Genomic DNA, 16,739 nt, shown 5'->3' with positions numbered 1-16,739 from the left:
AATTCTCTGCCCAGAGAAGCAGTTGGGGCTTCTTCACTAAATATATTTAAGATACAGTTAGATATATTTTTACAGAGTAGGGGAATTAAGGGTTATGGGGAAAAGGTAGGTGGATGGAGCTGAGTTTACAGACAGTTCAGCCGTGATCTTATTGAATGACGGGGCAGGCTCGATGGGCCAGATGGCCTACTGCTGCTCCTATTTCTTATGTTCTTACCTCTTATTTTATTTTTGTTTCTCCCTTCTAGATTATGTATTGCATTGAACTGCTGCTGCTAAGTTAACAAATTTCAAGTCACACGCCAGTGATAATAAACCTGATTCTAACTCTGAGACGGCCTTTCTCTGAGTAAGCTCAAGCACAAGCTGCTCTAAAAACCCACCTCATAGGCATTCAGCAAATTCCCTCTCTTGCAATCTGACCCCAACTGGATTTTCCCAATATCCTGGCATATAGAAGTCCCCCCATTATAATTATGTCATTACCCTTATTAGGTGCCTTTTCCAGCTCCTGTTGCAATCTCAACCCCACATCTTTGCTACTATTCTAGTCTGTGGTGGCCAGTGTGAGCATGTTTGCTGTTGTGTGCTGGGGCAGCAGGCTGAGGGTAACAGACACCAACAGAATCAACAAACTCATTCGTAAGGCCAGTGATGTTGTGGCGATGGAACTGGACTCTCTGACGGTGGTGTCTGAAAAGAGGATGCTGTCCAAGTTGCATGCCATCTTGGACAATGTCTCCCATCCACTACATAATGTACTGGTTGGGCACAGGAGTACATTCAGTCAGAGACTCATTCCACCAAGATGCAATACTGAGCGTCATAGAAAGTCATTCCTGCCTGTGGCCATCAAACTTTACAACTCCTCCCTTGGAGGGTCAGACACCCTGAGCCAATAGGCTGGTCCTGGACTTATTTCCTGGCATAATTTACATATTACTATTTAATTATTTATGGTTTTATTACTATTTATTTATGGTGCAACTGTAACGAAAACCAATTTCCCTCGGGATCAATAAAGTATGACTATGACTATGACTATTAGGAGGCCAATATATGATTCCCATAATGGCTTTTTTACCCTTTCAGTTTCTTAACTCCACCCACAATGAATTGGCATTCTCCAATCCCGTCTCACCTCTTCCTAAATGTGTAACTCCTTCAGATTTGTAACTGCATCCGATCTGGAGTAACAATTATTTTATTCTCCTTTACGCTTGTGTACTGGAAGTGACATCAATCTTGGATCTTGAATGAAAGAGTGTGTGAATGTCAGTTGCTACTGGATAGGACGAATGACCAGCATGAGGATTCACAGCTGGGTATTCATATTAATCCTCGCTTTTTCACAGGATCAACTGTAGATGCAAACGTAAAGGAAAGTCTCCAGAAGAATGCAGAAAAGCAGTTGAATGAGGACGAATTCATCTTGGAGAACATCACAAGAGTGGGTGTTAATGACATTCCCCTTGTTTCCAAGCAGAAGGTATGAATGGCCTGTTTCTGTGCAGTTGGACTATTTAACTCTCTGAGGTACATTGCAATCTCCGTTGTTTAGTACGGACCCCATGATGAAATGTGTGAATGGCCTGTGGGTGTCTGTTCTGTAGTGCCCACCGACTCTATGAGATACAGTACATTGCAATCTCCATTGTTTAGTACAGAACCCATTATGAATGGCCCGTAGTGCTCTCTGGCTCTCTGACTCTCTGAGGCTACGTCTTCACTACGCCGGATAATTTTGAAAACAAAGCTTTTTCTCTTCATTTTGACCCTCCGTCCACATTGAAATGGCGTTTTCATCCCCCGAAAACGGAGCTTTTCTAAAACACTCTCCAGAGTGTGTAAATTTGAAAATGATTGTTGCGTGTTGCAGTGTATACAGGGTAAACAGAGATATTTTAAGACGCTGTTATGACAACACCACCACAACAATGCTTTCTCTGCTTCTGCTTGGTACTGCGCAAGCACTACTGGACGGCTTTTATAACACGCAGTCGGTGTGAACGGCGTGAGAGTTAAATTGTAAAGTGAGCTGTTTTGACTAGATCCCCTAAGTTGATTTGATTGAGTCTATCTTTAAAAATATTAATGTCAGAAATACTGCACAGGTCTGGCAGCAGAAGATTCCACTCTCTTGTTGATCCTGGGTAGAGGACGGCTTCATGTGTGTGTTGTTTACTTTTTTGTCTACATTAATAGCTTGTTTGGAGTTAAACATCTCCACTGCTTTGCTAACTTTGTAGTCGTTTTGTAACTCGCAGAAACAACTCGACTTCATTGTCTGTCTAAACGAAAGAGTCCGGTCTGCTTTTTCCAGCGGAGGTTTTCTTTGTATTCCTCGAAGACATTATTGAAAACTTTCTTTCGCTGTTGTTGTTGGTACTCTAGTTTTTGACCAATGGAAATAGCACAACGCTGCCATGGAAACATTAATATTATACCATTTCCTCTTCGCCTGTTTTCTGTAGATGTGTCTGCACATGCCCAGTAGGAGTAGATTCGCCCAAATATCCGTTTTAATGTGGACAGAGATATTTTGAAAAACGCCTAGTGTGGACACCTGTCGTTTTTACTCGAAACCGGCGTTTTCAAAATTATCCAGTCTAGTGTGGATGGAGCCTGAGGTACATTGCCGTCTGTATTGTTTTGTATGGGACCATTGCCATATTACTTCTTACTCATAACCGGGTGATCACTCAATGTTCTCTTGAGGGTTTCTTCCCTTAATGGAGAACGCCTGTGCACGTCGTCTTTAACGTGGGGAGGCAGCCACCATGTGGTCCTTGACAGATCAGTGTCAGAGTCCAGTGGCATGGAATGCAAGATGACTGGGGATTCTTCACTACCGCAGCCTTCCACTGCCTTCACTGCTCTTGTGATGTGTCATCATGTTCTACCAGCTCCACCGATGAGGTCTTGGTGAGATCACCATTCCTCTGGAACTTACTGCCATGTGTGACCCGACCAGGAGCTAAGGTTGAGATGGCATCACTCTCGGGATCTCAGGTCGAGATGGCATCACTCTCGGGATCTCAGGTCGAGATGGCATCATTCTCGGGATCTCAGGTCGAGATGGCATCACTCTCGGGATCTCAGGTTGAGATAGCATCATTCTCGGGATCTCAGGTTGAGATAGCATCATTCTCGGGATCTCAGGTCGAGATGGCATCACTCTCGGGATCTCAGGTCGAGATGGCATCACTCTCGGGATCTCAGGTTGAGATAGCATCATTCTCAGGATCTCAGGTCGAGATGGCATCACTCTCGGGATCTCAGGTCGAGATGGCATCACTCTCAGGTCAAGATGGCATCACTCTCGGGATCTCAGGTCGAGTTGGCATCACTCTCGGGATCTTAGGTTGAGATAGCATCACTCTCGGGATCTCAGGAACTCATAAAGCTCTCCACCATGACAAGGCAATGATACTTGGAAAAGGTCCTGTTTGTAGGGTTATGTCATAAAGCAGAAAAGTGGAGAAACGTGAAGACAAAAGAAAAGCTGTTTTATCAGTTATTATTTACTAAGATGTGTGTCATGTGTGATATGGAAAAGTGAATGACTGATTAGCAGATGAACCAACGTAGGGTTAAGTAGGAGGGAAGTGTAGGGTTGATCTTCCAGTAGGTTATTATATTATTTGTTAATAATAATTTCATTATTTGTTAACATATTGTTTATAGGCATCTGTTAGTCTCATGAGACCATGGATTTGCGCCTAAATATGTTAACATATTTGTTATAATATTATTTTATGTGTTGTATGTGATTTTATGTAAGGTGTTTTGCACTTTGGTCTGGAGGAATGTTGTTTCATTTTGTAGTATACATGTAAATGGTTGAATGTTAATAAACTGAACTTAAATTTGAATTTTAACTCAGAAGGTTGTGTCAACATCATGGGCTAAAGGGCCTGTACTGCACTATTCTGTCCGATGTTCTATGTTCCATATTGAAATGTCAGATGAACAGAGGCATTCTGTATTGTAGTGTTACACGGGACAGGTAGTTATTGAGCATTATAACTGACCACAGTCAGGTTTATTATCACTGACGTATGCCATCATTTTTGTCTTGTGGCAGTAGTACAGTCTAATAATACATGAATAAATATAAGTTACAATAAGAAATATATTAAAATAAATAATTAGTGCAAAAAGAGCAAAATAGTGAAGCAGTGTTCATGTATCGTTCTGAAGTATGGTTCAATTGAGGAAGCATCCTGTGAGTGTCTACCCTGTGGCTCTTGTACCTCCTCATGAGGTACAGGAGGTATCTAATTGATATGGCATGGTAACACAATGGTTAACACAATGCTTTACAATACAGGCGAACCAGGTTCATTTCCTGCTGCAGTCCAAGGAGTTTCTATGATTCCCTGGGATTCCACCTGGTGCTCCAGTTTCCTCCCACAGTCCAAAGATGTACCGGTAAATAAGTTAATTGGTCCATAAGACCATAAGACTTAGGAGCAGAATTAGGCCATCTTGCCCATTCAATCGTGGCTGATCCTTTTTTTAAATCTCCTCCTCAACCCCAGTTCCTGGCCTTCTCCCTGTAAACTTTGATGGATGTCCAATCAAGAACCTATCAATCTCTGCCAAAAATACACCAACGACCTGGCCTCCACAGCTGCATGTGGCAACAAATTCTACAAATTCATCACCCTTTGGCTAAAGAAGTTTCTCTGTATCTCTGTTTTGAAAGGGTGCCCCCTATCTTAAGGCTGTGCTCTCTTGCCCTAGACTCTTCCACTTTGGGAAACACCCTTTCCACATTAACTCTGTCTAGGTCTTTCAACATTCAAAAAGTTTCAATGAGATCCCCCCTTATTCTTCTGAATTCCAGCAAGTACAGACTTAGAGCCATTTAACGTTCCTCGTATGATAACCCTTTCATTCCTTGAATCATCCTTTTCAACCTCTTCTGGACCTTCTCCAATGCCATCACATCTCTTCTAAGATGAGGGGCCCAAAACTGTTCACAATACTCAAGGTGAGGCATCACCAGCATCATATCCTTGCTCTTGTATTCTAGACTTCTTGAAATGAATGCTAACATGGCATTTGCCTTTCTCACCACCGACTCAACCTGCAAGTTAACCTTCAGCGTGTTCTGCACAAGGACTCCCAAGTCCCTCTGCACCTCAGATTACTGGATTTTCTCCCAGTTTAGAAAATAGTCCATATACTTTTTTTCTGCCGCCAAAGTGCATGACCATGCGTTTTCCACCTTTGTATTTCAATTGCCAATTTATTGCCCATCCTCCTAACCCGTCAAAGTTCTTTTTTTCCTCACCTACGTGTCCCCTCCACCAAACTTTGTATCATCTGCAAACCTGGCAACAAAGTCACCTATTCCATCATCTAAGTCATTTATATACAGTATAAAAAGAGTGCTCCCAAAACACCAACCCCTGCAGAACACACTAGTCACTGACAGCCAACCAGAAAAGGATCCTTATATTCCCACTCGCTGCCTCCTACTAATTAGCCAATGCTCTAACCATGCTATTAACTTTCCTGTAATACCATGGGCTTTTAACTTGGTATGCAGCCTCATGTGTGACACCTTGTCAAAGGCCTTCTGAAAATCCAAATATGCAACATCCACTACATCCCCTTTATCTATCCTACTTGTAATTTCCTCAAAGAATTCCAACAGGTTCATCAGGCAGGATTTTCCCTGAAGGAAACTCTGCTGACTTCGCACTATCTTGTTCTGTGTCACCAAGTACTCCATCACCTCATCTAAAACAATTGACTTTAACATCTTCCCAAACACAGGGGTCAGGCTATCTGGTCTATAATTTCTTTTCTGCTGCCTTCCTCCTTTCTGAAAGAGTGGAGTAACATTTGCAATTTTCCAGTCCTCTGGCACAGTGTCAGAGTCCAATGATTTTTGAAAGATCATTTCTATTGCCACCACAATCTCTAACGCTACCTCTTTGAGAATCCCAGGGTGCAGTTCCTCTGGTCCGGGTGTCTTATGTGCCTTTTAGGTCTTTCAGCTTTTTGAGCACCTTCTCTCTTGTAACGGTAACTGCACCCACTTCTCTTCCTTCACACACTACATCATCAGGCACACTGCTAGTGTCTTCCACAGTGAAGATTGATGGAAAATACTCATTTAGTTCATCAGCCATCTCCTTGTCAACTGTTATTATTCCTTCTGCCTCATTTTCTAGCGATCCTATATCCACTCTCGTTCCTCTTTTATTTTTAACATACTTGAAAAACTTTCACTATCCACTTTGATATTATTTGCTAGCTGGCTTTCATAGTTCATCTTTTCCCTTCTAATAATTTTTTAGTTGCTCCCTGTAGGTTTTTAAAAACTTCCCAATCCTCTATCTTTCCACAAATTTTTGCTTAGTTGTATGCACCTTCTTTTTTTTTACAATAGCTTTGACTTAACTGTCAGCCACGGTTGAAGTACAGTATTTTACCTTTTGTGTATTTCTTCATTTTTGGAATACACATGTCCTGCACCTTCCTCATTCTTCCCAGAAACACACACCATTGCTGCACTGCTGACATCCCTGCCAGCAGCTCCTTCCAATTTACTTTGACCAACTCCTCTCTCATACCACTGAAATTTCCTTTACTCCGCTGAAATACTGATACATCAGACTTTACTTTCTCCCTATCAAATTTCAAGTCGAACACAATCATATTGTGATCATTGGCTCCTAAGGGTTCTTTTACTTTAAGCTCCCTAATCACCTCCGGTTCATTACATAAGACTCAATCCAGTATAGCTGATCCCCTAGTAGGCTCAACAATGAACTGCTCTAAAAGGCCATCTCTTGGGCATTCAACAATCTCACTCTCTTCAGATCCATTTCCAAACTGATTTTCCCAATTGACCTGCATGTCTAAATCTCCCATGTCTACCATAACATTGCCATTTTGACTCACCTTTTCTATTTCCTATTGTAACCTGTGGTCCACCTCCCAGCCACTGTCGGGAGGCCTCTAGGTAACTGCCATCAATGTGCTTTTACCCTTGCAGTTTCTTAACTCAAACCACAAGGATTCTACATCTTTTAATCCTATGTCACGTCTTTCTACTGATTTGATGCCATTCTTTACCAATAGAACCACACCACCCCCTCTGCCTACCTTCCTATCCCTCTGATATAATGTGTAACCTTGGACATTCAGCTCCCAACTACAACCATCCTTCAGCCATGATTCAGTGATGGGAAACCATCATACCTGGCAATCTGTAATATTGTAACAAGATCATCCACCGTATTTCTTATACTAGCACATTTAGGTCCAACTCCTTGAGTGCCGTATTTGCTATCCCTTCTGATTCTGTATCCCTTGTGATTTAATACTCAGCCTGTTGGCTGCAACAAAGGTGGGGAAACTGCTGGAGTCAGTTATCAAGGATGTGATAACAGCACATTTGGAAAGCGGTGAAATGATCGGACAAAGTCAGCATGGATTTGTGAAAGGAAAATCATGTCTGACGAATCTCATAGAATTTTTTGAGGATGTAACTAGTAGAGTGGATAGGGGAGAACCAGTGGATGTGGTATATTTGGATTTTCAAAAGGCTTTTGACAAGGTCCCACATAGGAGATTAGTGTGCAAACTTAAAGCACACGGTATTGGGGGTAAGGTATTGGTGTGGGTGGAGAATTGGTTAGCAGACAGGAAGCAAAGAGTGGGAATAAACGGGACCTTTTCAGAATGGCAGGCGGTGACTAGTGGGGTACCGCAAGGCTCAGTGCTGGGACCCCAGTTGTTTACAATATATATTAATGACTTGGATGAGGGAATTAAATGCAGCATCTCCAAGTTTGCGGATGACACGAAGCTGGGTGGCAGTGTTAGCAGTGAGGAGGATGCTAAGAGGATGCAGAGTGACTTGGATAGGTTGGGTGAGTGGGCAAAGACATGGCAGATCTAATTTAATGTAGATAAATGTGAAGTTATCCACTTTGGTGGCAAAAATAGGAAAACAGATTATTATCTGAATGGTGGCCGATTAGGAAAAGGGGAGGTGCAACGAGACCTGGGTGTCATTATACACCAGTCATTGAAAGTGGGCATGCAGGTACAGCAGGCGGTGAAAAAGGCGAACGGTATGCTGGCATTTATAGCGAGAGGATTCGAGTACAGGAGCAGGGAGGTACTACTGCAGTTGTACAAGGCCTTGGTGAGACCACACCTGGAGTATTGTGTGCAGTTTTGGTCCCCTAATCTGAGGAAAGACATCTTTGCCATAGAGGGAGTACAAAGAAGGTTCACCAGATTGATTCCTGGGATGGCAGGTCTTTCATATGAAGAAAGACTGGATGAACTGGGCTTGTACTCGTTGGAATTTAGAAGATTGAGGGGGGATCTGATTGAAACGTATAAGATCCTAAAGGGATTGGACAGGCTAGATGCGGGAAGATTGTTCCCGATGTTGGGGAGGTCTAGAACGAGGGGTCACAGTTTGAGGATAGAGGGGAAGCCTTTTAGGACCGAGGTTAGGAAAAACTTCTTCACACAGAGAGTGGTGAATCTGTGGAATTCTCTGCCACAGCAAACTGTTGAGGCCAGTTCATTAGCTATGTTTAAAAGGAAGTTAGATATGGCCCTTGTGGCTACGGGGATCAGGGGGTATGGAGGGAAGGCTGGGGCGGGGTTCTGAGTTGGATGATCAGCCATGATCATAATAAATGGCGGTGCAGGCTCGAAGGGCCGAATGGCCTACTCCTGCACCTATTTTCTATGTTTCTATGTTTCTATGTTTCTAATACCTGCCTTCCCTTCCTGTAGTGTAGATTTTCTCCATATTTATCACGTATTCCATTGTCCATTGTACAAATTTCACGACATGCGCCAGTGAAGTTAAATCGGCAGATTTTCATTCTGATTGCATTAATATGTTGTGTACATTGAGATATGAGAGACTGCAGATGCAACACACAATGTGCTGGAGGAATGCAGAGGTCAGGCAACATCAATGGAGGGAAATGAAGAGTCAATGATTCACATCGAAACCCTTCATCTAACAAGTTATTTAACTTGATTGAAGTTATTACATATGTCATATCTTCTTAAACTGAAGCCTATTGATAAAAATATTTGCAGGATTGTACAAGTGACCTGGAGGCACATGACAAGATAGGCCGAAGCCAGCGTGGTTTCCTGAAAGGAAACTCTTGCCTGACTAACCTACTGCAATTTTTTGAGGAAATTACAAGCAGGGTAGACAAAGGAGATGTAGTAGATGTGGTGTACTGGATTTTCAGAAGGCCTTTGACAAGGAGCCGCACATGAGATTGCCTAGCAAGATAAGAACCCATGGAATTATAGGGAAATGACTAAAATGGGTGGAGCATTGGCTGGTCGTCAGAAAACAGAGAGTGGGAATAAAGGGATCTTTCTCTGGCTGGCTGCTGGTTACCAGTAGAGTTCCACAGGGGTCGGTGTTGGACTGCTGATTTTTACGATGTATGTCAATAATTTGCACTATGGGATTAATGGATTTGTGGCTAAATTTGCCGATGATACAAAGACAGGTGGAGGAGCAGGTAGTGTTGAGGAAACAGAGAGCCTGCAGAGAGACTTAGGTAGTTTAGGGGAAATTGGCAATGAAGAGGCAAATGAAATACAATGTTGGGAATTGTATGGTCATGCACTTTGGTGGAAGAAATAAATGGACAGACTATTACTTAGATGGGGAAAGAATTCAGAATGCAGAGATGCAAAGGGACTTGGGAGTCCTTGTGCAGGATACCCTAATGTTTAACCTCCAGGTTGAGTCGGTGGTGGAGAAGTCAAATGCAATGTTGGCATTCATTTCTAGAGGTATAGAATATAAGAGCAGGGATGTGATGTTAAGGCTCTATAAGGCACTTGTGAAACCACACTTAGAGTATTGTCTGCAGTTTCGGCTCCTTATTATAGAAAGGATATACTGACATTGGAGAGGGTTCAGAGAAAATTCACGAGAATGATTCCAGGAATGAAAAGGTTACCGTATCAGGAACGTCTGGCAGCTCTTGGGCTGTATTCCCTGGAGTTCAGGAGAATGAGGGGGGATCTCATAGAAACATTCCGAATGTTAAAAGGCCTGAATAGATTAGATATGGCAAAGTTATTTCCCATGTTAGGGGAGTCTAGGACAAGAGGGCATGACTTCAGGATTGAAGGACGTCCATTTAGAACAGAGATGTGGGGAAATTACTTTAGTCAGAGGGTGGTAAATCTGTGGAATTTGTTGCCACCAGCGGCTGTGGCGGCCAAGTCATTGGGTGCATTTAAGTAAGAGATAGATAGGTTCTTGATTAGTCAGGGCATCAAAGGGTACGGGGAGAAGGCAGGGGAGTGAGGATGACTGGAAGAATTGGATCAGCCCATGACTGAATGGCAGAGCAGACTCGATGGGCCGAATGGCCTACTTCTGCTCCTGTATCTTATGGTCTTATGGCATTGCATTGAACTGCTGCTGCTAAGTTAACAAATTTCACGACACATGTCAGTGATAATAAAGCTGATTCTGATTCAGAAGGTATGTGATGTGTTGGAGGGCTGAGTTGAAGAGCTGCGAGATAATGCTGGAGCTCTATAAAACCCTGGTTAGATCCCACTTGGAGTATTATGTTCAGTTCTGGTTGCTCATTATAGAAATGATGAGGAATCTTTCGAGTGGGTGTAGAGGAGGTTTACCAAGATGCTGCCTGGATTAGAGATCTAGTCTTGTGAGGATAGACTGAGTAAGCAAGTGTTTTTCTCTTTCGACAGAAGAAGGATGAGAGGTGATTTGATAGATGTGTACAAGATGATAAAATGCGTTGATAGAATGGCTAGCCAGACTTTTCCTTGGGGACAAGTGGCTAATACAAGAGGGCTTAATTTTAAGGTGATTGGAGGAAAGGGTAAGTTAGAGGTAAGATTTTTACACAGAAAGTGATGGGTGCATGAAACACCCTGCCAGGTCGCGGGAGAAACAGTTACATTAGAGGTATTGAAGAAACTTTTGGATAGGCACATGGATGATAGAAAAATGTCAGAAGGAAGGGTTAGATTGATCTGAGAGTGGGTCATCATTTCAGCTCAACATCGTGGGCCGAAGGGCCTGTACTGTATTCTATGTTCTTTGTAACTGGATGATTAATCAGGCAACAAACAATTTGCTAAAGCATTCAGCGAAACAGCATCTGTAGAGGGGAAGGAATTGTCAACATTTCAATATGAGGCCCTGTATCAGAATCGTCAACGTTTGGGGTTAAAACCCTGAATCAGGATGGCAACAGGTTATTTGTTGCTCCATCACTGAACTTCAACAGGATGAGTGGAAGCACTGGAACGATCTGAAGGCCATCTCTTCTATTACAATACAGGGAGAGGAACTCAGCACCCAGAAGCCACATACCAATTCATCAAGACTTCTGGATAGTTGGAAGAAGTTCCTGATGAAGGGTCTTGGCTCAAAATATTGACTACTTATTCCCCTCCATAGGTGCAGATTGACCTGCCGAGTTCTTCCATCATCTTGTGTGTGTGTGTTACTCTGGATAACTGGATAACAGGTTATTCGAGTTTTACCATAATGACACTACAGTAAAGTTGCTACTTCTGATATTACATTTCTCAAAGCGATTACCTTTGATCATTCTTTAATAGTAAAATGAGGATTGGTGTAGGAGCAGAAAATATGTTCAGCATTTCAGCACTTAGCGTTAATTGTGAACATGCCTTGAAGGGCACACTGAGCTCAACTGTAACTCCCCATTAGCCAAAGGATAGCTTCGGTTCAACCCCCCCCCACCCCCCCCCCCCGGCCATCTCAGAGTCAAGGTGAACCCAAAATATCTGATTATCTCCAAGTCAGCTCAGTAAATATTTGAGAATCAGAATCAGGGTTAGTATCACTGGCATATGTCATGAAATTTGTTCCTTTAGGCAGCAGTACAATGCTGCCATACATAATAATAAAAAACTATAAATTACAAAAGGAAATATATATATAAATTTCAATTAAGTAAGTATTGCAAGAATATTGAGATAGTTTGCATGAGTTCATTGTCCATTCAAAAATCTGATGACTGAGGGGAAGAAGCTATTCCTGAAATGTTGAGTGTCCATCTTTAGGCTCCTGTATCTCCTTACTAATGGTAACAATGAGAAGATGGCATGTCCTGGGTGATGGGGATCCTTCATAATGGATACAAACTTTTAGAGGCATCACTTTTTGAAGGGGGAAAGCTAGTGCCATGATGGATCAGGCTGAATTTAAAACTTTCTGCAGCTTTTTCCGATCCTGTACAGTGGCCCCTCCATACCAGACAATGATGTAATCAGTCAGAATTCTCTTCACAGTATATCTGTAAAAATCTGCAAGAGTCTTTAGTGACATACCATCTCCCCAAATTCCAAATGAAATATAGCTGTTGTTATTTGTTAGGCAGATAACAGGTAACTGGAGGGCCTCAAGTTTGGTACAGTGAACAGCTCAGAAAATGTGGCCTGGTGATTAAAGAAAAAAAGTGGAAATATCTCCAAGTTGGAGATAGGAAGCTAACAAGTTAATAACAAAATGGCCAACTAAACTGATCCCTTCTGTCTACACAAAGTGCATGTCCTTCACTTCCCTCACATTCATGTACCTATCTAGATATCCCTTGTCCCTGATGTATCTGCCTCTACCACCATCCCAGGCTGCACATTCCAGTCACACATCACTTTCTGTGTTAAAAAATTTGACCCTCACATTTCCTTTGAAATTACCCCCTCTCAACTTAAATGCATGCCCTTTGGTATTAGATATTTCTACCCTGGGATTAAGATACTGTCTACTCTGCCTATGCCTGTCATAATCTTATAAACCTCTATCAGATCTTCACTCAGCCTCCCCTGCTGCAGAGAAAACAACCCAAGCTTGTCCAGCCTCTCATGACAGCGCATGCTCTCCAAGCCAGACAGCATCCTGGTAAACCTGTTCTGCACCCTTTCTGAAGCATTAACATCCTTCCTGTAAAGGGGCAACTAGAACTGCATGCAATACTCCAGGTGTGGCCTAAGTAGGGTTGTACAAAGTGTAACATTACCATCTGACTTTTGAACTTAATGCCTCTGAATAATGCTGAAAGGAAAAGTGGAAGTTTATTTATAAATAAAATACATATTTTTATTAGCACTGCTACTATGTGGAATATTTCCATATTTTTATTACGATACTGTGGCTATTATCTCATAAGTTTCCTCCTCCAGTCAAGATGGTGCTGAGCTGCAGTCTACATCAAGGTGTACAAGATGATAAGAGGCATACTGAAGATCAAGTGAATAGCCAGAGAGGTTTTCTGCAAAGTCTCGGGACAAATGACGAATATGAGAAGGCACATTGGAGGAAAGTATAGGGGGATGTCAGCAGGTTTTTCATACAGAGAGTGGCGGGTGTGTGGAACACTTTGCTAGGGTGGTGATGGAGGCAGATACATTAAGAACATTTAAGAAACTCTTGGATAGGCACATGGATGATGGAATAGTGGTGGAATAAGTAAGAATGAAGATTTAGGTTGATCTTAAAGTATGTTAAAAGGTGACACAGAATTGTGAAAAAGATACCAGAAATTTAGTTTTAACTTTATCCGCATTGTATTCTGAAAATTTCTACAAAATACACCGTTTTTATTTCACCTATGCAAATCAGGTTAATTGGAAAATAGATTTACTTTAAAATAGGAAAGTAATAAATTTAATTTTCATAAATTTGCAAATATACAGTTTTTGTGCTTAGTATATTAATCAATTATGATAATGATATCTCATTTGCATTGCCTAATTGGGATGCCTTAAAAATAGAATTTTGTGGAGAATGCAACAGCCAAAGTGCCTTTCTTTGTAGAACATAGAAAGTATAAACTTTAGATTATTAAGGATATCATAGTAATGATTGGGCTAATTAGTATGAGTTTGCATAATTCAGATTTTTAATAAGGAAACAGAAGTTCCACATTTCATTAATGTTCGAGTTATGACTAAATCTGATTAAGTGAAGGGAAAACACAAGAATTGATGGTAACTTTTCAAAGTTATCAGGAACTATTTTAAATCGACTTTAGTAATTTTAAGCTATTCGTTGGGTCTTATTCTGGGAGAAGATGGCAACTGTGAGCCATGACTTACAGGTTGCAGTGACAGACTTTCAAACTATACTCTTCCTTAGAAGTTTGTGAAGATTTGGCATGGCATCAAAAACTTTGAAAAGTTTCTGTAGCTGTGTGGTGCAGAGTACATAGACTGGCAGCATCATAGTCTCATATGGAAACACCAATGCCATTGAATGGAAAATCCTACATAAAGTAGTGGATACGGCCCCAGTCCATCACAGGTAAAGCCCTCCCCACCATTGAGCACCTCTACATGGAGAGCTTTCACAGGAAAGCTGCATCCATCAATACACAGGACATGTTCTCTTCTCTGTGTTACCATCAGGAATAAGGCACAGGAGCCTCGGGATTCACAGCACTAGGTTTAGGAACGGTTATTACCCCTCAACCATTCGACTCTTGAACCAGTGGGGATAACTTCACTGAACTTCACTTGGTCCATCACTGAATAGTTCCCTCATAATATGGACTCACTTTCAAGGACTCTTCATCTCATGTTCCTGATATTTATTGCTCATTTATTTACTATTATTTTTTCTTTGTATTCACAGTTTGTTGTCTTTTGCACGTGGGTTATTTGTCCTGTTGGGTGTGCTCTTTCATTGATTAGAATTGGCTTGCCTGCAGAAAGCAGAGGGTCGTGGTGGAAGGAGTACATTCAGATTGGAGGATTGTGACTCGTGGTGTCCCACAAGGATCTGTTCTGGGTCCTCTACTTTTTGTGATTTTTATTAATGACCTGGATGTGGGGGTAGAAGGGTGGGTTGGCAAGTTTGCAGATGACACAAAGGTTGGTGGTGTTGTAGATAGTGTAGAGGATTGTCAAAGATTTCAGAGAGACATTGATAGGATGCAGAAGTGGGCTGAGAAGTGGCAGATGGAGTTCAACCCGGAGAAGTGTGAGGTGGTACACTTTGGAAGGACAAACTTCAAGGCAGAGTACAAGGTAAATGGCAGGATACTTGGTAGTGTGGAGGAGCAGAGCGATCTGAGGGTACATGTCCACAGATCCCTGAAAGTTGCCTCAGAGGTAGATAGAGAAGTTAAGAAAGCTTATGGGGTGTTAGCTTTCCTAAGTCGAGGGATAGAGTTTAAGAGTCGCGAGGTGATGATGCAGCTCTATAAAACTCTGGTCAGGCCACACTTGCAGTACTGTGTCCAGTTCTGGTCACCTCACTATAGGAAGGATGCGGAAGCATTGGAAAGGGTACAGAGGAGATTTACCAGGATGCTGCCTGGTTTAGAGAGTATGCATTATGATCAGAGATTAAGGGAGCTGGGGCTTTACTCTTTGGAGAGAAGGAGGATGAGAGGAGACGTGATAGAGATGTACAAGATAATAAGAGGAATAGATAGAGTGGACAGCCAGCGCCTCTTCCCCAGAGCACCACTGCTCAATACAAGAGGACATGGCTTTAAGGCAAGGAGTGGGAAGTTCAAGGGGGATATTAGAGGAAGGTTTTTTACTCAGAGAGTGGTTAGTGCGTGGAATGCACTGCCTGAGTCAGAGGTGGAGGCAGATACACTAGTGAAGTTTAAGAGACTACTAGACAGGTATATGGAGGAATTTAAGGTGTGGGGCTTATATGGGAGGCAGGGTTTGAAGGTCAGCACAACATTGTGGGACGAAGGGGCTGTACTGTGCTGTACTATTCTATGTTCTATGTTCTATGATTCTATTGTGGTAATTGGATTTATTAAGTATGCCTGCAAGAAAGTGAATCTCAGGATTATATGCGGTGACAAATATGTACTTTGATAATAAACTTACTTTGAACAAACATAACTGCTGTGGACTTTGTGTGAGGGCCTTTATTGCCTTGCTGTTCCTGATAGGTAGCTATGGATTCAAATGGTTGGTTTAATTCCTTCTTTCTGATCCTTTGCTTCGTGTAAGCATGACCTTTAATCTGACCCAGCACCTCTTCATTTACTGACTGGGAAGCAGAAATCACAGACCAAGTAGAAGGTAAAAGAGCACAATGTCTACTGTGGAGAGCATTCTAACTGGTTGTACCACCTTTTTGGATACACTGCACAGAATCAGAAAAGCTCACATACCAAGTTGATAGGTATAGGACACAATGTCGACTGATGTACCTTGGAAAGCATTCCATCTGGTATGGAGAGGCTAGTGCCAGGATTGTAAAAAGCTGCAGAGTGTTGTAAACTCAGACAATTCCATTATGAGCATCCCCATCATCAAGGGTATCTTCAAAAGGCAACACCTCAGAAAGGCGATATCGATCATTAAAGACCCCCATCACCCAGGACATGCTCTTTTCTCATTGTTCTCATCAAGGAGAAGCTACAGGAGTCTGAAGACACATAATTCATGTTTCAGGAACAGCTTCTCCCCCTCCACCATCAGGTTTTTAAAAACCATTTATTTATTTATTGAGATACAGCCGTTTGAGCTTCTGGCCCTTTGAGCCATGCCACCCAACAACCCTCGATTTAACACCAGCCTAATCACAGGATAATTGATCATGAGTAATTAACCGTCCCTAGCAGAGTTATTTAAATCATCCTTAGATAGAGCGGAGCTACCAGAGGATTGGAGGATAGCCAATGTTGTTCCATTGTTAAAAAAAAAGGCTTTAAATATAAACCAGG

At 42.1% G+C, this 16,739-nt stretch overlaps 1 protein-coding gene across 1 annotated transcript in view; it reads left to right on the top strand.

The window, feature by feature from the left end:
* Positions 1-16,739, top strand: part of LOC134337788 (PC3-like endoprotease variant B) — a 941,886-nt gene that overhangs the window by 829,660 nt on the left and 95,487 nt on the right. The window contains exon 10 of the mRNA XM_063033034.1: positions 1,356-1,489. Within this exon, the coding sequence (XP_062889104.1) occupies positions 1,356-1,489 (134 nt within the window). The remainder of the gene's footprint in view (positions 1-1,355; positions 1,490-16,739) is intronic.

This window comes from Mobula hypostoma, chromosome 2 (genome assembly GCF_963921235.1).
Source record: "Mobula hypostoma chromosome 2, sMobHyp1.1, whole genome shotgun sequence".
Taxonomy (NCBI): Eukaryota; Metazoa; Chordata; class Chondrichthyes; order Myliobatiformes; family Myliobatidae; genus Mobula; species Mobula hypostoma.
The sequence above is the reverse complement of the archived record's forward strand: the minus strand, read 5'-3'. Positions and strand labels throughout refer to the sequence as shown.